This window comes from Trachypithecus francoisi, unplaced genomic scaffold (genome assembly GCF_009764315.1).
Source record: "Trachypithecus francoisi isolate TF-2019V2 unplaced genomic scaffold, Tfra_2.0 Lachesis_group7, whole genome shotgun sequence".
Lineage (NCBI taxonomy): Eukaryota > Metazoa > Chordata > Mammalia > Primates > Cercopithecidae > Trachypithecus > Trachypithecus francoisi.
This window is the reverse complement of record NW_022681472.1, coordinates 96,632,771-96,660,094: the sequence shown is the minus strand read 5'-3', so window position 1 is coordinate 96,660,094 and position 27,324 is coordinate 96,632,771. Positions and strand designations below refer to the sequence as shown.

General features: G+C 48.9%; 1 protein-coding gene across 1 annotated transcript in view; it reads left to right on the top strand.

The window, feature by feature from the left end:
* Nucleotides 1–27,324, top strand: part of LOC117079088 (maestro heat-like repeat family member 5) — a 71,150-nt gene that overhangs the window by 29,809 nt on the left and 14,017 nt on the right. Inside the window, 7 exon segments of the mRNA XM_033202703.1 lie at nt 747–882; nt 2,671–2,782; nt 3,798–3,983; nt 4,271–4,437; nt 7,257–7,406; nt 8,241–8,395; nt 26,122–26,281. Coding sequence (XP_033058594.1) covers nt 747–882; nt 2,671–2,782; nt 3,798–3,983; nt 4,271–4,437; nt 7,257–7,406; nt 8,241–8,395; nt 26,122–26,281 — 1,066 coding nt within the window.

Below are 27,324 nucleotides of genomic sequence, written 5' to 3'. Positions count from 1 at the left end.
AAGCGGGTGCAAAGGCCTTGAGGCTGGTGCACAGCAGGGTTGCTGGAGGACCTGCAGGGGCCAGGGTGGCAGGGCTGGAATGCATGAGGACCGCGGGAGCCATGGGGAAGGTCATCCAGGCTACTGCAGGGCACTGGCTCTTGCCTGAGCGAGGTGGGGCCTTGGGGGAGGCACACTTGAGAAGGAATGTCTGGATCCAGTGTGGAGAGTAGAGGGAGCTCCCAAGAGAAAATGGGGGACCAGTCAGGACCCCCTAGAACAATCCAGGAGAAAAGTAACAGTGGTCTGATTAAAAGTAAGGAGTCCTTAAATGTCAAATTGTGATGGTAGAGCTGTCAGGAGCTGCTGGAGGGCTGCATGCAGCTTTCGAGGGAGGGGAAAGAATGGAGAATGTGCTGAGGTTTTGTCCAAGCAACAAGGAGGATGGCACTGCATTCCACTGTGATGGGGCAGGCTGTGGGTGCAGTTACCCTGGGGGAATGCGTCAAGATGGAGATGCTCCTTAGACAGCATCAGGATGGCATTTAAAGCCAGGGACTGAGAAGAGAGATGGACCAGGACATCACCTGGCCAGGATGCCCCAGCTTAAGGTCCTGCAGAGGCAGGTGGGCCAGGGAGGCAAATGTGTGCACAAGAGACTCTATGAACAGCAAAAGGCCAGGAGTCTGCAGGGATGAAGGCAGATGCCACTCAGCCACCTCCCCAGGCCCCAGCCCCATGCTAATGGCCCTCTGTCTTCCCAACAGCAAGCTGAGGCCTCCTATAGACTTGGAAAGGAAATCTCAGCTCCTGTCCACCTGCTTCCGCAGCGTGTTTGCCCTGCCGCTGCTGGATGCCCTGGAGAAGCACACCTGCCTCTTTCTGGAGCCTCCCAACATCCAGGTGTAGCCCATGGCTCGGGAGTGGGCAGGCTGGATGCACCAGGGCTGGGCACCCGGGGCAGTTCTTCACTGCTCTGAGCACCTGCAGGTTTGCTGCATGATACATGCCGTGGTGTGTTTGCCCACCTGTAAAATGGGGGTGATACTAACAGGGCCGATGGTACTTAACATTTGGCAACTAAACTGAGACAGTGGGTGAGCAGTGGCGCGGAGGAGCACCCTGTAAAGAGTGGCGCATGTGGCCTCCCTCCCTCCCTGCCGGCCCTGAGAGCCAGCAGAAAGAAACTGGCAAGCCTGTGTTGCCCAGCCCTGTAGGCCTTGGCCACCATGCTATGTGGCAGGGTCAGGTCTGAGTTTTTGCCAAGCTCCCCAGCAGCCCAAGGGAAGTGGAGAGGAAGGGAGGCGTTCCCCAACCTTGTAGTGGTTCCTGCAACACTTGGAATGAGTCACCTTCCCTGCAGGGTGGGCTTAGTCTCACCACACAGCTACTCAGAGGGGGTGCCGTGCCCAGGCCGTGCCCAGCCCACCCTGCCACCCCAGGAGGCTGGGGGAAGGAACTCCAGGATTGCTCTCAGCACTTGGCCAGTGCCCACCCCTTCCTGGGTTCTGTTCAGTAAAAGCTGCCCCTGCAGAGAGACACCTGCCATTGCTCATGGCCACCACCGGGTACATGTGTGGCTCCTGGGCACAGTCACCGCACCTACTTCTTGAGTGTCTGCAGTCCTCGGCCTGTGGCCAAAGCCAGTTTTAACTGAGCCCCTGCTAGGTGCCAGGCCCTAGACCAGTTATATCACCTTCCCAGCGGTGGCCCCAGAGTAAAGAAATGCTCAGAGAAATGAGGCCGTCTGGTGGGAGAGGCAGGGTTTGAACCCTGACCCTGCCCCCCGAGGCTGAGTCCAGGCTGGAACTAGACAGACAGACAGACACCTAGGGTGGGGTGGTGAGAGAACGAGGGTGTCCTGGGCCCAGAGCAACACAGCCCCCGATAAGGGTGGCCCCTGGCCACACCCCAATCCCACCGCAGTTCAGAGTGACCCTGTTACATGATGACACAGTGACACTGAGGTTGGCTCATCCAGGGAGTGCCATGCAGTGTCTGGGGGTCCGGGACTGGGAGCTGGAAGTACCGAACTGAGGTTCCTGTTGACTCTAATCCTCTGCCTGCTTCCACTGTGGCAGGTGGGGCTGGCTTCATGCCATTCACAGGTGAGGAAAGTAAGCTCGGAGAGGCAAAGCAAGTCTCCTCAGGGTACCTAGTGAGTGAGTGACCAGAGCCCCAGGGCTCTGCTCCTGGTGGGCCCTGGAGGGGAGGGTCGCTGGGGGCATTTCTCTGGTCCTCGCCCTCCCTGAACATGCCCAGCAAGCAAAGCAGTAAAGATTGGAAACGGCATGTAAGACCCGGAACTCAGCCCTCTGTGTCGTTGGCAAGGCCTGGGCAAAATGAAGATGCCAGCCCCTGCTTCAAGCCTAAGAACCTCCAGCGCATTCACCCAGCACAGGGCCCCTTTCAGCCCAGGACCCTGGGACCACTAAGGGTGCCCTCCTGTGAAGCTAGCCCTGCGAGGAGTGAACTCACCTGGGCCACTAAGACACCTGTGCCCTTGGGTGACCACCAGAGGCCTCCCCACCTAGTCCCCATAGCTGCCAAATGGGGGCCATGGCAGCCCTCTCGCAGGCATGGTGGCAAGCCCCAGTGGTGAGCAGCCCAGCACATGCAGGAAGTGGGCGCTCCTCAGGCCCTGTGTCCATCTGGTCGTGGCACTACCTGACCACCCCCGTCTCTACACAGAGCCTGTACAGCAGGACCATGGAGGCACTGGACCTCATGCTGCAAAGCCTCATCATGCAGAACCCCACCACCGATGAGCTGCATTTCCTGCTGTTGGTGAGGCTGCGGGGAGGCTAGTCGGCTGGGGCTGAGGGGTCCTCAGCCTATGGCCAGACCCCAAAGGAGGGCATCCCAGAGGAGGCAGGGCGGGACCTGGGGGCTTTGAGTGGTACAGGAACCAGGAGGGGTAAGGGCCACCCCCACTTAGGCATCACAGTGATTTGGGGCACTGGGGAGGGAGAGACAGCAGGTGGCCTGGTAGAAAGAGGGCTGATGGGCCAGGCGCAGTGGCTCACTCCTGTAATCCCAACACTTTGGGAGGCCAAGGGGCGTGGACCACTTGAGGTCAGGAATTCGAGAACAGCCTGGGCAACATGGCGAAACCCTGACTCTACTAAAAATACAAAAAAAAAAAAAAAATTAGCCGGGCATGGTGGTGGGGGCCTATAATCCCAGCTACTTGAGAGGCTGAGGCAGTAGAATTGCTTGAACCTGGGGAACGGAGGTTGCAGTGAGCCAAGATCTCACCACTTCACTCCAGCCTGGGCAAAAGAGAGAAAGTCTGTCTCAAAAAAAAAGAAGGAAAGAAAGAGGGCTGATCAGGGTTCTGCCCTCCCCTCCTGGAGAACTTCCCCTGCAGCGTCCCCTGAAGGGGGACAAACCCGCTGCCCCACTCCCACCTGCCCTCCCTCACCTTGTCAGGAGGGAGACCAGAGCAGGCAATGACAGTCCTGTAATCAAGATGATTCATATTTTCATGTGATGTTTTTAAAACTCAATTTGGCAAGCTATGGCCCATGGGCTGACCACCTGCTTTTGTAAATAAAGTTTTATTAAAACAGGACCAGGATGAGAGTAGGACAGCCAAGGTGACATGCAAAAGCAGGGTCAGATCCTGACTTTACTCACAGTTTTGAGATTTTGCTCATCACAGAGTTTTTTGCATTTATTCTGATTTTTCTAAATATTGCATTAAAATATTACTTCTCTTGATTACTGAATGTTTTGCCTAGCCCCCAGTCCTGGCCCTGCCACACCATTGGAGGGGTCACCTCTGACGTAGGCCGTGCTGGGTGAGTGTGTGGCAGGGCTCTGCAGGGAGGTTCTGCCATCAGTGATTCCCATACTCTCAACACAGCCAAAGGAGAACTTCAAAAGGATTGGGCAACTGGTGGGCATACTGGGGATGCTGTGCCAGGACCCAGACAGGGCCGTCCAGCGCTGCAGACTGGAAGGGGCGAGCCATCTCTACCAGCTCTTGATGTGCCACAAAGGTGATTTCTGTGGTGCACCAAGTTCCACCCCAACTGCAACCTCTAGCAGACCCACAACCTCATCCCTGACCTCAACCTTGCCCCAAATTTGCCCCCAAACCCAACCCTGATCTGAACCATAACCCTGTAATGGCCTCACCCTGACCCCCACCACTCTAATCTCAGTCCCCAAACTGGGCACAAGCCTGACCCTAATTACAAATGACCCTACCCTAACCCTGCTCTGTCCCAGACTAGACCCCAAGCCCACCTTCACCCTGCCTCCACCCCACCCTGTCCCTGGCCAGCAGGAGAAGCTTTGCAGGCAGAATCACAGGCCCCTACGGAGCTCTCCCATGCCCATTCAGACGGAGCCCCACTCTGGAGCAGCAGAGACCAGAAGGCCACTCCCCTGGGCCCCCAGGAGATGGCGAAGAACCGCATCTTCCAGCTTGGCAGCTCCCAAGTCATCAAGGTCAAAGTCCTTAGAGTGGAGGGCAGGGCAGGGGCATAACCAGAGCACACCACATATCTGGGGAGTGGGGAGTGGTGGGTAAATGTGCTCGCTTGCTCTCTCCCACGTTGCTGAGGTGGAGCCAGGAAGGTTTGGGGGGCCAGCACACATTAGATGCCTACTTATTACCTATGCCAGGGGCTTCACAGACATTACTACATCCCTTCCTCAAGTTTTATAAACTGAATTGAACCAAATGATGAAGAAATGGTGGCACAGGGCTGGTCAGTGCCCCACTGGAATCTGATCCAGCCCCAGCTACTCCAGAACTGGTGCTCTCAGCAACTGGTGCAAGCCATTATTGTGCTGAGGCCGGTTAGAAGTTTAGTGTGGAAAACCTAAAGCCCTGGGGCCAACTCACTGTCTGTGTCCAGAAGGGAAATACCTCACTTGGCTGCAGTTTACCCTACAGAACCTGCCCTGAAGGCAGAGGCAGAGCCGAGAAGGAAGAGTTGCACTGAAGGGACAGCTGCTTCACCCCATGTGGTCCCTGCACACAGACCATGGGTGTCCAGCTCTGGCTCTCCCCAGACAGACAGGAGCAGGAGAAGAGAGAGGATGAGAGGGTCTGCTAATCATAGAACCATCATAGAACCACAGGACTGAAAAGGTTCCAGCTGAGGAACAGACACTTTGGGCCTGGGTTCTGGTCCCAAGTTTGTCCCTAACTCCTCATTTGGTCTTGGATACATAATATCTTTATCACTACCCCCACTGTCATCATCACCACCAGCATTATCACCACCATCATGGTCACTGTCACTGTCACCACCACCACCATTATCACACCATTATCACCTTCACAGCCACCACCAGCATCACCATCACCATCATCACTACCACCACCATCACCATAAGCATCATCACCACCACCACCACAGCCACCACCACCAGCATCATCATCACCACCATCACCATCACCACAACCATCTCCACCACCACCATTACTACCATCACCACCTCCACAATCATCATCACCACCAACAGCATCACCACAACCATCTCCATCATCACCATTACTACCATCAGGACCTCCACAATCATCATCACCACCAACAGCATCACCACCATCATGATCACTGTCATCATCACCACCACCATCATCATCACCATCATGATCATAGTCACCACCACCATTATCACCACCATCACCATCACCATAACCACCATTGCCACCACCACCGCATCACCATGACTACAACCACCATCACCATCTGCATTACTATGACCCTGCACCACCATCATTATCACCACCACCACCACTTCTACCATCACTGCCACCTTTATCTCACATTTATTGCTGCCCTTGATTGAAGGAAGATGGCTCCAAAGTCTTTACCAATCCTGAGACTGTAGTATTCTGAGAATCTAACCACCATTCCAAGTTGAATTTCTTCACAAACATTCTAAATGCCAGCTTTAACCAAAAGTTTAACTTATAGCAAATGATTTTAATCATCTAACAAATATTCTAGCCCGATGTATAATAACAATATTCTTGTAAAAAGTTCTTACCACAAATCTTCCACAAAAATTATTTTAACGTTCTAACCATTGTGCTAATACTCTAACATTCTCACAAACACTGTATCAAAATTTTAGAATTAAAAGATTCTAATAAATATTCTAACGTCTATTATTTAACACTTAACTTGATGTTCTAATATACTTAGAAATGTCCTAACAGATTGCAGGCACTCCAACAAATATCCTAACATGCAAAGAAGAGTTTTGCCATCCTGACATCCTTACAGACACCCTAATTTTCTGTCAGGCTGCTCTCCCATCCCTCCTTCAGCTTCTAACTTCCTTTGGTTCAATGCTGCGTGTCCCACTGTGCAGAGAACCCTCTGGAAGGATGGGTGTGTGCTATCTCTGTGCTAACCAAGGTAGCCACTGGCCACAGGGAGCCATGGAGCACTTGAAATGTGGCTAGTGCTACTGCAGAACTGAATTTTTAATTTTACTTAAATTGAAATATAAATAGCTGTGTATAGATAGTGGCACAATGCCTGAAGTCTTTCCAGAAAGTTCTACCTTTGCAGCAGTGACTGAGGCCCGGTCCCCCCTCCAGGAGACTGTAGTCTGAGGCTATGAGGCAGGGGTCACACCCACCATCTTGCATTTCTTGAGAGCCGCTTCCTTACCCCTGAGCTCATGGCTACTTGCGGAGGTGAGACTCACCTTCCCGGACCTTTAGAGCCACTCCTGGGAGGAGATGGAGAGGGTGTCAGGGTCCTGGGACAGCGCTGCCTGTCCTGGGACGGGAGCCAGGTCCCGGCTGCACCCACCCTGACCTGCTCCAAGGCTGAGGGCAGCCCACACACTCTTCTGGGGGTTGGCCCAGGTGAACTTGAAGCTCCTTCACAGCCCGGAAGTTCACTTTCTCTTTGATAAATGCTCATAAGGAGGACTGAAGCCTCGCAGGGGGCACCCCACGGGGCTGAGGCTGGCAGATAAGGAAGCCCTATGGGCAGAGGACAGCAGAAGAGGGGGCAGGGGAAGCCCGGCCACCCGGTCCTGGGACAAGCACGGAGTATGAGTGTGGAAAAGAGCCTGGGCCATGGTTGGCTCTGACAGATGTGGACGTGTGCAAGTCTAGACTGCAAATCGCTGGCAGGTGCTTGGAACCTGGAGGAGTGGGGCTTAGGAGGTCAGATATGCTCAGAGACTTGGGAGATCCTGGGACAAAGGAGAAGGGGTAAAAGCGGAAGTGGGGAGGCAGGTGCCCAGGCCCAGGTGGCCCAAGGTGATGGCCTCTCTCCACCCCTGCTGTACAGGCGATCATGCAGCAGCTCACCCTGGCAGAGTTGAATGACCTCATCTGGACGGTCATCGACAGCCTGGGCTCCACCAGCCCCTTCCGCGTGCAGGCGGCCTCCGAGATGCTGCTCACAGCCGTCCAGGAGCACGGGGCCGAGCTGAAGATCGTGAGGGCGCTGGGGCCAGGCCAGGAAGGGCCAGGGGGTAGAGGGAGGGCCCAGCGGTCAGCATCCAGGGCTCAGGTCCTTGAGCCTGATGGGGGAGTCACAGATCCCACCCTGGGAAGCAACTAGTCTGATGGTTTTGAATGAGCGAATGAGTGAATGGCCCAAGCAAGTCCCCTGGGTCCTGGGTGGTGACTGCGGGGTCTGAGCAGTCGCTGTGTGCTGTAATATGGGAATGGTGGGAAAGGAAGGGAAAGGCACAGACCAGCCCCTTGAGGAGCTTGGGGTCTCAGGGAAGACGGACACACAGCCAGATGTTGCCCAGACAGCACAGGGGGATGTGATCTGGGGGAGGAGGACCCCACAGGGAGGTGAGGGGTGCACCCCAGAGAGAGGATGCCCAGTGCCAAGTCCTGCAAGTGGGCGAGCTCAGACAGGGAGACTGGCACTGGGCATTAGGGATGATCAGGAGAGACCCCAAGGGGAAGGCAGGGTGCCCCAGGCACAGGGCACCTCATGGGCAAAGTGGCATGTTTAAGAATGAGATGGGAGGCAGCGGGGCTGGACCTTCCAATGTCTGCCTGGGCAACGTGGACAGCATACAAAGACCCCAAATGTCATGCAGCACATGGCAGGACCTGTCCCCCCCAGACTGGGACTTCTCTGCAGACCAAGCATCTGGGAAGGGGGCACAGCTCCCCCCAGATGTGCCCCCCATCCAGATGGCTCAGGACAGGGCCATATCTGAAGGGGCTCATCAGGGTGAGACCTCCCTCTGCCTTCAAGCTCCCAGGGCAGGGCTGGGCCTCCCTGTCAGACCTCTCCCTCTCTGCACAGGTTTCCAGCATGGCCCAGGCCATCTGCCTCTGCCTGTGCTCTGTCCGCATCCCCCAAGCCAAGGAAAAGACCCTGCACGCCATCACCCTGCTGGCCCGGAACCACACCCGCGAGCTGGTGGCCACCTTCCTGGACATCTCCATCCCCTTGGACAGGTGCCTGCCCCTCTTCCCTCATTGCCCACCCCCTGTCCTCTCCCCAAGCAGGGGTGGTGACCTCTGCCCTCCTGTCTGCCCCCATCATGGCCCACAGGGATCCCTATAGGGCTGGGTGCTTGGAGGGAGCCCACATCTGTTCATCATTGCACACTTCCTGGGTGGGCACAGGGGAGGCACTGCTCACTGTCTCCTGTCCTGGCTCCACATGAAACCCCTGACACAGCCGGGCCACACTGTCACCTGATGGAGAGGCCGCAGGACCCTGGGTGCTCCTGGCAAGACCCCAGCCCACACCGAAGCCTCGCCACCCAGCAGCAAACCCCTCTGTCTCTCCTCATCAACAGACATTATCTTCTCCTTCCTGCCCCTCCACAGACCACCCCGCTATGTCCCCGAGGCCATCAAAGCCCTCTCAGGTGGGGCTGGCTTTTTTCTCACAGCCCTCAGACTCCTGTACCTGGAGATGGGCTAGGGTCCTTGCACTGCTCACTGCCCTTCCTTCCCAAAGCCCCAGCTCTGCCTCCCAAGTCCTCAGTCCATACCCCCTGCCACTTACCTACTACGTATCTGTCCTGGATGGCCCCTCGCTCCAGTCAGGGACACCCCCAGCTCACTCCCCATGCCTGACTCCTGGGGGATTTCCCTGTCTTCCCCTCACCCTGACTTCTCCAGGCCTGGATCTCCTCTCTCCCAAGGACCTTGTCTTCCATCCCCGACAGCCACCCACTCGCCTGCCCATCCCTTGGTGTGACCATCACTGGCTTCAGGCACTCCCACCTTTACAGCTCACCTCCAGACCCAGCAAGCCTTACCCCCAGGACCTGCCATGCACTGCCCTGCACCCCTCTTACTTCCCCTTACCTGTCCTCACTGTCACCCTCCTTCTAGCCTGGGGTGCACCTGGTAGTGAGACAGTGACTCCCACACACACACAGGTCCCTGGTCCCAGCTGCTGGCCTTGCTCCCATTTCACTGAACACTTAGAAGCCAACAGAACAGGGGTGTCCTAAGCTCCCAGAGCCCGAGTTGTTTCCAGGAAGATGTCTAATTTCCATGTGGAAACACACCTGTGGGTCTGTGAATAATTTCTAGTTTTACTGCACTGTGGTCAGAAAGTGTTGTCTATAAAGCTTTTACCTTATGGAATTTACTAGTCTTTTAAACGCTTTTTGTGAATGTCCCATTGGCACTCAAGAAGGAGGTGTATTTTCTGTTATCAGGGTGTAGAGTCTGAGGTACCGGCGTATCTCAGGATATTACAGGTTCGGTTCCAGGACACCACAATAGAGCAAGTCACATGTGCCCCCGTGTTTCCCAGTGCACGTAAGAGTTCTGTTCATACTATACTGTGGTCTATTCTGTAGGCAATAGCATTATGTCTTTTCAAAGAACCTTAAAAATTTTAAACCTACCTTAATTTTAAAATGCTTCAGTTCTAAAAAATGCTAATGATCATCTGAGCCTTCAGCAAGTTGGGACCCTCTTGCTGGTGGATGGTGAGGACTGCTGACTGATCAGGGTGGTGGCTGTTGAAGGTTCAGGTGTCTGGCAAGTTCTTAAAAACAAGACGATGATGTTTGTAGCATCAATGGACTCTTCCTTTCCCAAAAGATTTCTCTGTACCATGTGATGCTGGTTGATAGCATTTTGTCCACAGTAGAACTTCTTTCATGTTTGGAGTCAATTCTCTCAAACCCTGCCACTGCTTTATCAATAAGAATATTGATAAAGAATATTCCAATATCCTAAATCCTTTGATGTCATTTCAACAGCATCTTCACCAGGAGTAGATTCCATCTCAGAAACCACTTTCTTAGCTCATCCGTAAGAAGCAGCTCTTCATCTGTTCAAGTCTGATCATGAGATTGCAGCAATTCAGTCTTCCGGCTCCACTTCTAATTCTAGTTCTCCTGCTATTTCTACCACATCTGCAGTTACTTCCTCCACCAAAGGCTTGAGCCCCTCAAAGTCATCTGTGAGGGTTAGAATCAACTTCTTCCCAACTGCTGTTCATGTTGCTATTTTGCCCTCCTTCCCATGAGTCACGAATGTTGCTAATGGCATCTAGCATGGTGAATCCTTTCCAGAAGGTTTTCAATGTACTTTGCCCAGATATATCAGAGAAACAACTGTCTATGGCAGCCACCCTCTTACAAAGTGTATTTCTTCAATAATAAGACTTGAAAATCAAAATGACTCCTTGGTCCACAGGCTGCAGAATGGATGTTGTGTTTCACAGGCAGGAAAATATCATCAATCGCCTTGTACATCTCCATCAGAGCACTTGGGTGATAGGTGCATTGTCAATACGCGGTCACATTTTGAAAGGAATCTTTTAGTTCTGAGCAGTAGGTCTCATCAGTGGGCTTAAAATATTCAGTAAACCATGAAGCAAAGAGACGCATTGTCACCCAGGCTTTGTCGTTCCATGTCTAGACCACAGGCGAGTGGATTTAGCATCATTCTTAAGGGCCCTAGGATTTTCAGAATGGGAAATGAGCATTGGCTTCAACTTAAAATCACCAGCTGCAAGGCCAGGCGTGGTGGCTCACGCTTGTAATCCCAGCACTTTGGGAGGCAGAGGCCAGTGGATCACGAGGTCAGGAGATCAAGACCATCCTGGCTAACATGGTGAAACCCCGTCTCTACTAAAAATACAAAAAAACTAGCCGGGCATGGTGATGTGCGCCTGTGGTCCCAGCTACTCGGGAGGCTGAGGCAGGAGAATGACGTGAACCTGGGAGGCGGAGCTTGCAGTGAGCCGAGATGGCGCCACTGCACTCCAGCCTGGGTGACAGAGCGAGACTCTGCCTCAAAAAAAAAAAAAAAAAAATCACCAACTGCATTAGCCCCTAATGAGAGTTAGCCTGTCTTCTGAAGCTTTGAAGCCAGGCTTTGACTTTACCTCTGTAGCTGTGGAAGTCCTAGATGGCATCTTCCAGTAGAAGGTGATTTCTTCATTGAAAACGTGTTGTTTAGTGTAGCCACCTTCATCAGTGATCTTAGCTAGATCTTCTAGATAACTTGCTGCAGGTTCTCCACCAGCACTTGCTGCTTCATCTTTCACTTCTATGCTGTGGAGATGGCTTTTTTCCTTCAACCTCATGAACCAACCTCTGCTAGTTTCCAGCTTTTCTTTTGCAGCTTCCTCACCTCTCTGAGCCTTCATAGGGTAGAATAGTCAGGGCCTTGCTCTGGATTAGGCTTTGGCTTAAGAGAATGTTGTAGTTGGTTTGATCTTCTCTTCAAACCACTAAAACTTTTCATCCATATCAGCAATAAGGCTGTTTCACTTTCTTCGTATTTGTGTGTTCACTGGAGTAGCACCTTTCATTTCCTTCAATAATTATTCCTGTGCATTCACAGCTTGGCTCACTGTTTGGCACAAGAGTCTTTGCTCTGGGCCTATCTTGGCTTTCAACACGCTTTCTTCACTGAGCTTAATCATTTCTAGTTTTTGATTTAAAGTGAGAGAAATGGGACTCTTCCTTTTAAACACTTAGAGCCCATGTTAAGTTATTAACTGGCCTAATTTCAATATTGTTGTGTGTCTTGCGGAATAGAGAGGCCCAAGGAAAGGAAGAGAGATGGGGGGACAGCCAGTGGGTGGAGCAGTCAGAACCCACAACATCTATGGATTCAGCTTGGCACCTTATATGGGCGCGGCTCATGGTGCCTTAAAACAATTACCATAGTAACAGCAAAGATCACTGATCACAGATCACCATAACAGATTAATAATAATGAGGATGTTTAAAATAGTGTGAGAATTACCAAAATATCACACAGAAGCATGAAGGGAGCACATGCTGCTGGAAAAATGGCACCAACAGACTTGCTCAATGCTGGGTTGTCACAAACCCTCAACTCGTAAAAAATGCAACATCTGCAAAGTACAATAAAGTGACGCACAGTAAAACGAGGTGTGCCTCTCTATGTACAAGGTTTACCTTGATTGTGTTGTCGAGGTTTTCTACCTCGAGGTTTCTACTTCATTTCTGTCCTCTTGATCTGGACTGAGTGTGTGTTAACATCTCACTAAAGAAATGTTGGTGTGTCTCTATCTGTACTTTCAATCCCTGGACTTTTACTTCATGAACGTGGTTGCCATGTTATTTGGCACATACATATTCAGAAGTATTCTATCTTTATGAACCATGACTTTTAGCATTGAGAGGCCCTGCTTTGTCATGCTTAATGCTTTGGGGACTTGAATCTACTTTATCTGTTCAGAATCAGTAACCCTGCTTTTTTATTTTTCCATTTGCCCAGTATGTATTTGTCTACTTCTTTATTTCAGCCTTTGGGAATCCCTTTGTTTTAGGTCTCCATCTTATATACAGCACAAAGTTTGTCCTGATCTGTGATCCAAATTGAAAATCTTTTGTAATAGGTGAGTGAAGCCTCTTGATATTGATGCAAATAATATGTTTGGTCTGTCATGACATTCTGTAGTTGTGTGTATTTCATGATATTTGCTGTTTCTTTTTCTACAAGAGGTGTATTCTTTGCTCTTTAACTTCAATTTTGTTTTAATCTAGGAAATGTATTTTTGTCCTAGTTGTTACCTTTGTGCTCCTAACCTATTTTAATACTCTTAGTCCCCATTTTATTATTCAGCCCTTTAACATCAGGTTTACTTTTTTTTTTTTTTTTTTTTTTTGAGGCAGAGTCTTGCTCTGTCACCCAGGCTGGAGTGCAGTGGTACAATCTCAGCTCACTGCAACCTCCACCTCCTGGGTTGAAGCAATTCCCCTGCCTCAGCCTCCCAAGTAGCTGGGATTACAGGCGTGCACCACCACACCTGGCTGATTTTTGTATTTTTAGTAAAGACAGGGTTTTGCCATGTTGGCCAGGCTAGTGGTCTTGAACTCCTGACCTCAGGTGATCCACCCACCTAGGCCTCCCAAAGTGCTGGGATTACAGGCATGAGCCACCGCAACCGGCCAGGTTTATCCTTTTTATTTGATACTGATGCAAGGCAGGTGAGCCCCAAAAGTGGGACTTATCCCAGGAAGTTTCTTAGCTTTGCCCAGGAAAAAATTCAAGAGCAAGCCCATGGTCTTAGACAGCAACTTTTATTGAAGCGGCCATGCACAGCAGCAGCAGAGGGGCTGCTCCTTGCAGAGCAGGGCTACCTAGAGGCAGTGAGCCCAGAGGAGCAGCTCAGAAACACTTCTGCAGTTAATTATGTGCAAATTACGGCATAGGTTATGCAGAAATTCTTAGAAAAAGTGTGGTAACTTCTGGGTCGTCAGGTCATTGCCGTGGAAAGAGGTAGTAACGTCCCTGCGTAGCCACGGCAATGGTAAACCGACATGGCACACCCATGGGCGTACCTTATGGAAAGGTGCTTCTGCGCCATCCCTATGATAGCTAGTCCTCAGTTTGGTCCCGTGCCCGTGTCCCACCTCCTACCCCAATACTCTTTAATTCCCACCTGTTTTCTGCACAACAGTCAGTGAGATTACTCTATTTTCCTCTTTCTGTCTCCTTTCTTCTCCCATTTTTCAGTTACATATTTGTACTTTGTCAAAACATTTCACATTCACACTCTACTGCTCCACCCTCATCTCCACACTGTGTTTACACACACACCATCAGTTCCTAGGCTGAAGTTTTCCAGTCATCTTAGTCTAAAGAAGCTCATCCTCCAAAAGACTCAGAATTCTTTAGGTTCTTTTATGTTGAAAGTTCTTTATTTGAAGAATGGTTTGGCTGGATATAAAATTCTTTGTGCACATTTTCTTTTATTAAGTATTTTTTAAATGCTGTTTCATTGTTGCCTTGCGTTGTTTTTTAAAAGTTAATGACAACAGGGGTTTTTTGGCGTTTATAAGTTATTTGATCTTTTTGCCCAGAGACTTTAAGATTTTTTTGTAATCTTCGAAATCTAATCATTCAGTAAGGAAATGTCTCACAGCTGATCATTCTGGGTTACTGTTCCCAGGCACCTGGTACACCCTTTGATTATGTAGATTGAGATTTTTTTTTTCAAGAGAATTAAATCGTTTATTGATTACACATGATACTGGATGATACACAAGCTTCATTCCCATCTATAGTTTTATCTGGTACCATTATTCAATTTAGATATATTTCATAGGATGTGTCAATGATCATTTTTGTTTTGTTTTGTTTTGAGACGGAGTCTCGCTCTGTCGCCCAGGCTGGAGTGCAGTGGCCAGATCTCAGCTCACTGCAAGCTTCGCCTCCTAGGTTTATGCCATTCTCCTACCCCAGCCTCCTGAGTAGCTGGGACTGCAGGCGCCCGCCACCTCGCCCGGCTAGTTTTTTGTATTTTTTAGTAGAGACGGGGTTTCACCTTGTTAGCCAGGATGGTCTTGATCTTCTGACCTCATGATCTGCCCGTCTCGGCCTCCCAAAGTGCTGGGATTACAGGCTTGAGCCACCGCGCCCAGCCAATGATCATTTTTATGACCAATGATTCCATGATTTTGCTTGGACCATCCCTTTTAATGGTGAATTTCAGGTCACAACAGTTACTATCAGTTCAACTACACCAAGGTCTCTGAAGACAATGACGTCTCCACCCAGGCTTCACCCAAGGTTGTATATAAATTCCAAATAGAACCTGGCATCCACCACCCTGAAAGAATTCTAACTTCACACTGTTGGGGAAATTTACCAAGATGGCTTCAGAGTAGACTAACTTCACACCGCACATTAGAAAAAAAAAAAAAAGACATTTATTCAGCATCACAATCAGACTATTTCATAGTCAACAGCATGGGAGGAAAAAGAAAAAAAAAATCTACATTAAAACCCTTTGTTGCAATGCTTTATGCTTTCCACAGAACAGAAACTAAAATAACCTGTTATATAATTAGTCACAAATACAGTCCTCGAGTTTTTTCCCATGCATATGAGTATTTGTCTAAAACATGTCTTCTTTGTAGCAGCTAGACCCTGCCACCACTGTGCTTGGCTGAGTTCACAAATTTGTTGTAACCTGTAGCTTCCCTGTCACTTCTCTGGCTCTCCTCTCCTGCTAAGCTTTGTTTCCTAATTAAAATCTTCTGCCACTGCCATAGCTACTGCTGCTACTGGAACTGCCATAGCCACCTTGGTTTCGTGGTTTAGCAAAGTACTGGCCTCCACCACCATAAGGGCCAGAGTTTCTGCCTCCAAAGTTTCCTCCCTTCATGGGGCCAAAATTTGAAGACTCATTGTTGTAATTGCCAAAATCGTTGTAGCTTCCACCACCTCCAAAATTGCTTCCATCATTACCAAGTCCACTATAGCCATCCCCACTGCCACCATATCCACCACCACCATGGCTGCCACCAAAGCCACCATGACCACTAAAGTTTTCTCCATGACCAAAGTTGTCATTCCAACCAAAATCACCTCCACAACCACCACCAAAGTTTCCAGAACCACTTCGACTTTTTTGGCTGGATGAAGCACTCGCCATTGCTTGCTTTGATGGGGTTTTCCTAACTTCACAGCTGTGGCCATTCGCAGGATGGTATTTCTGAATGACAGTCTTATCCACAGAGTCATGGTCGTCAAAGGTTACAAAGGCAAAACCCGTTTTCTTGCCACTGCCTCGGTCAGTCATGATTTCAGTCACTTCGGTTTTCCCAAACTGTTCAAAATAATCCCTTAGGCGATGTTCTTCTGTGTCTCCTTTAATGCCACCAACAAATATCTTTTTCACAGTTAAGTGGGCACCTGGTCTTTGAGAATCTTCTCTTGAGACAGTTCTCTTTGGTTCCACAACTCTTCCATCCACCTTGCGTGGCCTTGCGTTCATGGCGCGTCCACCTCTTCCACAGTGGCATATGTGACGAACCAAAGCCCCTGGAGTGTTGGTGTTTGGGTCCCTCATGACCACACAGTGCGTGAGCTTTCCCCGTTGCTCAGAATGGCTCCTCAAGGCTCTCATCGGTTGTTTCAAAGCTCAACCCTCCAACGAAGAGCTTCCTCGGCTGTTCGGGCTCTTTAGGAGACTCTGACTTAGACACGATGGCAGGGAGAAGACAGACTTCAACAATGCTTCTTCAGGGGTGTCCACGGGCAGAAGAAAAAAAGAATTGAGATTTTTTTGAGGCTGTTACTTCTGGAAAATTTTCTTGGTTACAGTTCTCTTTTGTTTTGTTTTGTTTTGTTTTGTTTTGTTTTGTTTTGTTTTGTTTGAGACGGAATCTCGTTCTGTCGCCCAGGCTGGATGGAGTGCAGTGGTGCAATCTCGGCTCACTGCAAGCTCCACCTCCCAGGTTCACGCCATTCTCCTGCCTCAGCCTCCCGAATAACTGGGACCACAGGTGCCCGCCTCCATGCCCGGCTAATTTTTTATATTTTTTAGTAGAGACGGGGTTTCACCGTGTTAGCCAGGATGGTCTCGATCTCCTGACCTCGTGATCCGCCCGCCTCTGCCTCTCAAAGTGCTGGGATTACAGGCGTGAGCCACCGCACCCGGCCTACGGTTTTAAATATTAGTCATGTTCCATTGCTGTTTTTCTTCCTCAGGGACTCCAATAATACAAATGCTATTCCTCCTGTCTTCCATTTTCACTACTTTCCCTCTGATCCCTTTTACTTTTTCTTAAATTCACTTTCATTCTCTTGGTTGCTTTCCTTGTTTTCCTAAATGCCCCTTATTAAATTATCATTAGAATCTTATCTCTCGCAGACACCTTGTAATTTTTCTTCATTTCTGAGATAATATTTTTATCTCATCCATTTCTTTCCTGAAATCAATCAACTCTCTTTTCAGCTCCTGTTGGATTTTTTTTGTCCTTTTTTGAATTCATAATTCAGGTAGTTTTCATATCTTTAAATGCTTATTTGAGCACATTTAATGACACATAGAATGAATGTTGTCTTAGGATTTTTTTCCTGCATCGTGATTTTTTCCAGGGGGAGTTCCTTATTTTGTGTGTGCTGATTTTTGTTTTCTCATTTTTTACAATAATTGTATGGATCTGTTCATTTTGCTCCTGCTCATGTTTCTGTTCTTTGAGTGTTTTATATGATTTTAAGTTCAATGGCACCCTCTTCTGTCAATACAGCAAAGTCCAGATAATTTAATATACTGTTTGGGTGGTAAACAAAAGGATTATGGATCCTCCAATGTTTTGGTTCCATTTCCATTGCAGGGCCCTACATTTTTCCCTTTTACCTCTTTCCCTATCACTGCCTAATCTCCAAAGGATACCTCTGCTTTCTTTTTTGCCCTTTTCTTTCCCAAAATCTGTGCATTTTGAAGACCGCCCTCCAAATCTGGCATACTTTTAAGTCACTTCTCTGTGATTGGGGCTCTGACACTTGAACTTTTTTTTTTTTTTTAAGACTTAGGGTGGACTTTGTCTTCCAGAAGGTGCTTTAGGCTTTATATCAGTCTCAAGCCCTGTTGCTAGCTCCTCCCTTCCCTCTTCCCCGCCAGTTTCTCTCAGCCTGCCTTTATCACAGCCTTATGGTAGAACGGGATGAGGCGGGAGCGGTAGAGATTTCATGCTAAGGTTGACACTCTTGACACTCTTCTCTTTCTGCTTAGAGTAATTTTGAAGTTTGGGAACTCTCTGAATTTGCACTGGAGTCACAGTTTTTGTGCAGTTTTATTTTCCTTCTTGTTTTTTGTTGTTGTTGTTGTTGTTGTTGTTGCATCTCAAGGAAATTTTCGGAGGCAGAGACCTAGGCAACAGGCATCATCTTCAGCTACCTAGAAGTTTACAGTTCTATTTTATTGTATTGGAATTTTTATCTTATTTCCTCAATTCTAAGAAGCATTTTTTTTTACATTTTAGCATTTATGAAGTCAGGGTGCATTTTACATTTTAACATTTATGAAGTCAGGATCCATTTTACATTGATGGTGCCTTATACCTGGATTTATGTAGTTTTCTGCCAGTCACCTGGTGGCACTGTTAGTTTGAGTTTAAATTTAAAAGTCTCTGCTTGAGATTTTATTGGGCCACATTGGTGGTGTGAATTCAGGCATCCAAACAGGTTTGGGTTCAAATTCTCAGGATATACGTACCCCTTCCCATTTCCACCCAGTATGCTGACTGAAGCATGAAAGTTTTCTCAATTTTTCTTCCTGCAGGACTGAGTTTTGTTTATTTATTTTGATCACCCTTAAACTGTACATGCAGACCTTTGGGTCCCAGCTCTGTGTTGGGGTCTCCTATAAGACTCCCATCTTGGCCATTTTTTCTTTTTTAGAAGTACATGAAACAATGGTGGGGTGTGTCCTGAAAGTATAAACAGAATTGTACAATATGTAGTCTTCTAATATTCTTCTGTTGTCTGGCTTGGGTGTTTGTTTGTTTGTTGAGACAAGGTCTCACTTAGTTGCCCTGGCTGGAGTGTAGTGGTATAATCATAGCTTATTGTAGCCTCAAACTCCTGGGCTCAAGTGATCCTCCCACCTCAGCCTCATGAGTAGCTAGGAGTACAGGCATGCATCACCACACCTGGCTAATTTATTTTTTTTGTAGATATGGGGTCTCATTATGTTGCCCAGGCTGATCTCAAACTCCTGGCCTCAAGCAATCCTTCCACCTTGGCCTCCTCCCAAAGCGCTGAGATTATAGGCATGAGCCACCATGCCCAGCCTGTCTGGCTTTTTTTTTTCCTCCAATATGATGTGTCTAAGATTCATTTTAACATGTTGTAGTTCATTCATTTTTGTTGCTGTATAGTATTCCATTTTATGAATGCCAATTATTCTTTTTACTATAGGTCAACATTTGGGTCTTTTTACTATAGGTCAACAATTTCCTGTTTGGTACTATGATTAGCAATGCTGCAGTGAACTTGTTTATACATGTGCCTCGATGTATACAAGCTCTCAGTTTCCACAGTGTATGCATCTAGGATGGAAATGCCTGCATCATAAAGCTATGCATATAGCCAACTCTAATACATAATGCAAAATGTTTCCAAAGAGCTTGTACTGATTCACACTATCAGCAGTATTTTTTTTAGAGTTCCTGTTACTCTGCAGTTTACTAACACTTAGCATTCACTTTTCAGCCAGTAATCAAAGTTTTAGTCACTCTGGTGGTGCTATTAATCAGCATTGTGGTATTCGTTTCCACTTTCATGATTAAATAGAGAAGTTGAACATCTTTTCATTTCTTTTTAGCCTCTTTGGTAATATGCCTATTCAAGTATCCTGCACACATTTCTGTTATGTTGTCTGCCATTGCTAATTTGCATTCCCCTGGCTCACCCTATCTAAGGTTCATCATTCCGTTGCTTTCCTTTTATTTAGTTTTATTGCACCTAAACATATTCCCAAAAGTACTTTATTGTTTTTCTAATTTCATATAAATTATAATTTCATATAAGTTATAATTTTTATATTTTCATATGAAGGGCATTATGTTGCATATACTTGTTGGAGGTTTCCATTTGCCTAATATTACTATGGTTTTTTAGAGTTTATAATGTCTAATGTTAAGGCTCTAGTCATATAATAACACCAGTTTTCTTTTGTTGATATTGCATAGTATGTCTTTTTCCAGACTTTTGCTTTTGCTATTTCTACTTTCTTTTGTTTTAGATGTGTCTTTTGTAAACAGTGTTTAGTTGGGTTTTTAATAGCCTGACAACCTTTGTCTTTAATTGAAGCACCTATTCAATTTACATATAATATAGTTGTTTATATATTTGGGATTGAATTTACCATCTTTACTTTCTTTCCAGACCAAAAAACAGAACCTTCAGTCTTCAACTGACTTAACACACTCCCGATTTTAATGCCCTTGTTGTTTAATTCTGTATATTTTTAAATCTCACAAGTCAATATGCATTTAGAGTTGCCCACATTTTCACTATTTTCTTTGCTCTTCATTTCTCTTTAAGCCTCACACCCCTCACCTGAGGCCATTTTCCTCCAAACTAAAGCACATCCTTTAGAACTGTCTTTAATTTGGGTCTGCTGTTAGCAAATGCTTTCAGTTTTTATATGAAAATGTCTTTATTTCATCTTCAATCTTGATTAGACACTTCACTGGGTATAGAATTCTATGTTGGCAGTTATTTTCTTTCTGCACACCAAGCTAACATCCCACTGTCAACTGGCTTCCATTGCTGCTGTTGAGAAGTCAGCTGTCAGTAGGACTGCTGCTCTTTTCATGGTTCTATGTGCTTTTTCCTGTGACTGGTTTTACAGCACTCTAGTTTCTTCTTCTGGTTTGGGAAAGTTTGTTGTTTTGTTTGTTTTTATTTGTCTGATAAGTCACCACAGTGTGTCTAGGAATGGATTTCTTTGTGTTTATCCTGTCTTGAATTCCTGTTCTGGAATATTCTGGTTCTGGAAGAATCCCAGCCATTATCTCTCCACATAGTGCTTCTCCTGCATTCTCTCTCACTTTCCTTCTAGAGCACTCATTAGGCACATGTCAATATCTCGCCATATCCTCTATTTCACTAGATCACTCAGAGCACTGTCAGGAACAGATAACACACTCAAATTGGTTGAGCTGGAAAATTTAATAAAAGAGCTATTGGACAAGGGTAGAGTTTAATGTGACAGACAGGGGAAGGGCCAGTGCCCCAGGAAATGTAACAATGCTGAATCATTGCCAACTTCTAGAACTAAAAGGTCAGGGAATGGGAGTCCTCCCAGAACCAAGGATGTCTATATGGCTAGACCACAGGACAGATGGACACAGCAGTCCTGTGGCCACCCACAGGGAGAGACTCTGGGGTATAAATACCCTGACTTTCCTCCACTCCCACCTTCTGACCTCCTGCTAGTGCTTACCATTAGCCAAGTCAACTGGAAGCCAAAGGTCAAGAGAGCTTCTTGATGCAATCTATACAGGTCAACTTCCTGGGGCATGAGACAGGATGGGGAACAGCAGAGATTATATCTGCAGGGGCGAGCGGAAGATACTCAGCACAATTTCTTACTTCCTTTCCGCTTCCCCATATTTGTGTCCCTCATTGCTGAATTCTGTATAATTTATTTTGAGTTATCTTCTAGTTCACTAATTCTCCTTTAACCATGTCAATGTGATGTTAAAGTTTTCCATTGCATTTTTTTTTATTTCAGATTCGGTATTTTTTATTTCTAAAATGTCATTTTGGTTCTTTTTCTCACCTGCTCTATCATTTATAGTTTCCTCATCCCTGAAGACATTTTTAAGCTTGTCTTTTATTTCTTTATTCATAATCAAATATTTGTTTTATAGTTCATGCCTGACAATGCTAATATCTAAGTTTTCAGGTCTACTTTATTTGTTATTCTTACTGTATGTTACTGATGGAGCCTGCCTTCCTTATGTGTCTGATTATCTTTGACTACATACTGGATGTTGTTTTTGGGGAAAAAAAAGTAAAAATTATTTGGGGCCCAAAATTAAGGTATTATGAAGACAACTTGTCTTTGTCTCTGCCAAGCACCTAAGGATACTGCAGTCCACGATTACGTTAAGCCAAATCCAGTGCTTCAGATGCCCTGGATGCCTCCATGTAATTCAAACGTGGCTGAAATATGCTTGAGTTTTTTCACATCCACTTAGGCACCAGCCTGGAAGTGGCAGAGGGTCTCCTATGAGATTAACCACGTTGTGCAGCCTCTGAACTTAGGTCTCTGTCCCTTCATCCTACAAAGCTGTCAGAACAAAGGATCTGATTTTCCAGAATTGTCAGATGCCCCCAGGACATCAGTAGCTTTCCTGCTCCCAACCCCTCAGGGTCATCATATTCCCCATATGTTGGCCTTGCAGGTTCTTACAGTCTCATCATCTCTTTAATATTCTCAGGACCCTTATTTTTTTTTTCTTTTTGAGACAGGGTCTCACTTTGTCACCCAGGTTGGAGTGCAGTGGCACAATCTTGGCTCGCTGCAACCTCTGCCTCCCAGGTTGAAGCTATTCTCCTGCCTCAGCCTCCCAAGTAGCTGGAATTATAGGCATGTGCCACCACACCTAATTTTTGTATTTTTAGTAGAAATGAGGTTTCACCATGTTGGCCAGGCTGGTCTCGAACTCCTGACCTCAAGTGATCTACCCACCTCTGCCTCCCAAAGTGCTGGAATTACAGGTGTGAGCCACCACGCCCAGCCTACATATTTATATTTTCTCTAACCTTTGTAGTTGTTTTCAATGGAGGAGCTGATTCAAGTAGCTTAGTGCACCACTACTGGAAGATGAAGAAGTCTTCTCATTTGCTTTTTTAAAAAACAGATTTATTGAAATATACCTCACATACTATACAATTTGGCCATTTAAAGTGTACAATTCAATGGGTTTGGCATATTATGTTATTTTTTAATTATAGTAAAATATGTATAATATAAACTTTGTCATTTTATTCACTTTTAAGTGTATGATTCAGTGGCATTAATTATATTTGCAACTGTTGTACAGCTATCGCCACTGTCTAATTCTAAAACTTTTTTATCACTCCAAACAGAAACTCTGTAACTATTAAATAATAATTCCCCATCTTCCCCTCCCCATAGCGCTTGATAACCTCTAATCCACTTTCTGTCTTATGAATTTGTCTATTCTCAACATTTCATGTAAGTGGAATGATACAATATTTGTCCTTTTGGGTCTGGATTATTTCCCTCTGCCTAATGTTTTCAAGGTTCATCCATGCTGTAGCATGTATTGGAACTTCATTTCTTTTCATTGCTGAATAATAATCCACTGCATGGGTAGGCCATATTTTATTTATTCATTTATCTGTTGATGGACACTCAGGTTGCTTCCACCTTTTGGCTGTCATGAATAATGATGCTGTCAGCATTGGCATACAAGCATGTTCAAGTCCCTCCTCTCAGTTATTTTGGGTGTGTACCTAGGAGTGAAGTTTCTGGACCATGTGGCAGTACTATGTTTAGCTTTTTGAAGAACTGCTGTACCATTTTCCATAGCAACTACACCATTCTCTATTTTCACCAGCGAGGTACCAGGGTCTCTGTTTCTCCACATGCTCGCCAGCTCTTGGTATTTCTCATCTTGGGGCTGTAGCCATCCTAGGAGGTGTGAAGTGACGATTTGTGTTTCCCTGATGCTTAGTGACATTGAGCATCTCTTCATGTGCTTATTGGCCACTTGTCTATCCTTTTTGGAGAAATGCCTGTTCAAGCCCTTTCCCCACTTTTGAATTGGGTTGTTTGTGTTTGGGTTGTGAGTTATAGCTCCCATTCCTTCTTAGACCCACATGAACCAGACTTTATGTACTGCTGCTCCAATAAAATGGTTCTCATTAAGGTCACCAGTAACCTCACATCACTAGGTCCAATAGTCCATTCTCTGTCCCCACCTTATGTGACCTGTCAGCAGAATTTGACTCAGTCAGTGACTCTTTCCTCCTGGGAACATTGCCCTCCCCGGCTCTCCTCCTACCTCCCTGGCTACTCCTGCTCAGCCTCCTCCACTGGCTCCTCCTCATCTCCCTAATTTCATAGCCCTGGGGCCACAGGGCTGACCCTTGATCCTCCTCCTCAGCTACACTCAGTTTCACGGTGGCCACATCCATTCCCATGGCTTTAAATATCCCCTAAATACTGACACCTCTGGCCTAAGCCCTTCCCCCAACCCCCTGACAGTAGCCCTTGGATGTCACACAGGCATCTCCCACTGACCCAGCCAGGCCACACCCCTGGCCTCCCCCAACCTGCCCCTCCTGCAGGCTTCCCCATGTCACACCTGGTGACTCTGCTCCCAGCATCTCAGGCTGGAATTCTTGGTGCCGTCCGACTCTTCTCTACACCCACATCCCATCCCCTAGGAAACCCTGCCAGCCCCACCTCTGCCTGTGTGCCGCCCCCGCTGCCACCACCCTAGTCCAAGACACCACCGGCTCTCACCTCCAGTGACTTGCCTACTTCCAGTCGTCCCCCACCGTACTTGAAGAACACACGTAGGCCTGTGCCACGTCTCTGCGTAAAATCCTCCAGTGGTCCCATCTCATTCAAAGCCAATGCCAAAGCCTCCACAGCAGCCGTCAAGGTCGTGCTGTGGCCCCGATGATATCACTGTCTCCCTCTCCTCCTCTCCCCTCCCCACTCCACCGCAATGACACTGGCCTTCCTTTACGTCGCCTGAACAGACCAGGAATCAAGCTGTCTCAGGGCTGTCTGGAAGCTTCTCTCCCCTGCATCGCTGCCTGGCTCCCTCCCGATATCCTCAGGGCTTTGCTCAAGTGTCCCTGACTGCCCTGTCTGCAACCGAAGGCACCCAGACTCTCCCCCTGCCCCCCACGCTGCTTTTATCTCTCGAGCAGCATTGAGCATCCGGCACACTGCGCTTCCTGCTGTGTCCCCACGAGGCTGTCATGCACATGAGGTCTGGGACTCCTGCCGATTCCACCACTGCTTGGTCCCCTGGGACACTGCACGCGATGGCGCTCAGCTCACACCTGCTGACTGAGGGGCAGGCCCGCAGGCAGCAGAATAGAAACACCTGCCCTCCAGGCACACACGCTTGCTCGGGGAGAATCCTCCTGCTTAAGCCTCTGGAGGCAGGCATTGCCCACTACTCTGTGGTCAGGAATCCAAGGCTCAGAGGGGTTAAGTGACTTCCCCAAGGTCACACAGCCAGCACAGGCAGAGTGGAGGTCTGAGCCCAGACGCTTCTGACTCCAAAGGCCCAGCTCTTTCCAGCTGAGTGGAAACTCCTGGAGTCCTCCGAGCTGCAGTGCCCACCCAGCCAAGGGTCAGATGGTCCTGGAGCGGCTTCCCCAGGGTTTTAAGGGCAGCTGCCCTTGAGTCTGTCTTAAAGCAGGAGTGGGAACACATGGAGCCACCCTCCTGTGGCTGGGGCCTCCTCATGCCAGGGGCCCTCCTGCCCCTCAAACCCCTTCCACCCAACACTCAGACCCAAAGACCATTTAGGGTAGTAAACAGGACCATTGTGGTCACCAGCATCTCAGGGCAGCCCAGCTGTGCCTTCCTTCCCTCCAGGCCTCACCGAGCCATGCCCCATGGATCCATGGAAAGGTCACAGGGCTGGACAGCCCTGGCCTCCAGGCTCCCCAGTTCCAAGACAGGGCCTTGATCAGAGCAGGTCTCCTCTCTCCGGTCCTTAGTGGCCCCATCTGCAAAATGGGCACTCTACAAACTGTAAAGCACCGTACTCATGCTAGTGATGGCCTATCACTTGAAGCAGGTTAGGCCTGAGGAGCTGGACCCCAGCAAACCCAGACTGGGAGGGAGTAGTCAGGGAAGGCTTCCAGAGGGAAGTGACTTTGTGATGAGTCCTAAGGGCTGAGGGGGAACTAGTCAGGGACAAGGAGTGCTCCAAACAGCAGGAATGCATGTGTGGGGGCCCAGAGGAAGGGAAGGACAGGCAGGGGCTGGAGGTCAGAGAGCAGAGGGCTTGGAGGCCGTGGCTTTGACTGCCGGCTGGGGCTCTGGTCTGCAGGACCTGGGAGCCCAGGAAGATGACAAGCAGTTGGGAGACAGGGCACATAAGGAAACCTCCAGCATGAGTGAGGAGCTAGCGGGAAGACCCTGAAAGTGGAAAGACCCAGGAGGAAGCTGGTGTGGATGTGAGACCACAGGCAGGGACCAGGGACCCCCTGCCCAGCCCCCGCCTTGGGCCCCTCCCACACCGACCTGCAATGCTTGTATCTGCCCTGAGCCCCATCCCACTAGGGTCCGGCTCAGGACCCAGCCTAGGTTTGCTGTTCCAGGCACCCAGGCCCTGACGATGGTGGCCTGCTCATGTGGCTGAGCCCAGCCAGGCCTGGGTGGCAGCACTGCCCTCACATGCCCTCTCTGCCCACAGCCACACCTTCCAGCTGTGGAGGGCCCTGGGGGCCGAGCAGCCCATGAGCCACCTGGTGTTGACCACTCTGCTGGCCTGGCTGCAGGAGCGGCCTCTGCCCACCGGTGCCAGTGACAGCAGCCCCTGCCCCAAGGAGAAGACCTACCTGCGCTCGCTGGCTGTGAGTCTCTGCCACCACCCTGTCAGATACTGGTAGCACCTCAAGCAATCTCTGTGCCAGGCTGTAGGGGGGCACCTCATATCCAGGCTGTAGACACCCATTCCAGCCCCAGCCTGGAGGAAAGCTGCCCAGGGCTGACCACACAGGCCCAGCTCCCACCTCCTGGCCAAGGGCTGTGGGCTCCTGTCTGTGAATCAGGACAGTCGTGTCCATCCCCCGGGCTGGCAAGGGGACTCACTCAGTCACTGTGGGGAGGCCTCAGAGAGGGGCTTCAGGTAGAGGAGAAGGGTGTGGACAGACTTGAGAGCCCTCCCCATGCTTGAGTTCTAGGGAGTCATAGATTCTAGAGGAATCTTAGAGGCTGCCCTCTGCAGCCACCACGTCCCTGTAGGAAGCCCCCGGTTTTCCTCATAATCCCGGCACTGCTTCTACACTCCCAGGAGCCATGAGCTCCCCTCCTGGCATGACCACACCTGTCCCCCTTACCTGGTCCCTGATGAGGCCACAGCAGTGTTCCTGTTTAGAACTTTCCAGGCTGAGTCCCTGCCCCAAAGGCCCCCCAGCAGTGGCCCAGAGCTCACAGCAGCTCCCCTGCCACCCAGAGCCCCCCAGACAAGCTACTGCCTGCAGCAGGGGTGTGATGAGGGCTTAACAATGGTGGCCGGTGGGAGAGCACCCCCTCGGCCCGGGGATTTGTCAGCTGGCCATCCCCAACACCCCCGCCCTGGTCGGCCCTGGGCTGATGCTGCCTCCTACCAGAGGACCCCACAGCAGCACGGGTGAGACCCACCCAGGGGCAGCAGGGGAGCCTTCCCTGCACCCCACCACGCCGCCAGTTCCTGCCCTCCCCCAGTTGTCACTGCTCAGTGCTAGCCCCACCCTGAGAACATTTTGGACTGAATGCCCTGGCAGGCACTACAGGGCCTTTGGGGCTGAGGGCTGCTATCAGCTGACTCTGCCTTCCAGGGCCATGGGTTCCCCAACTCCCAGGCATCAGGCCCTGCTGCGTGCCAGCCACAGAGCTGAGGGTATCGTGGCACCAC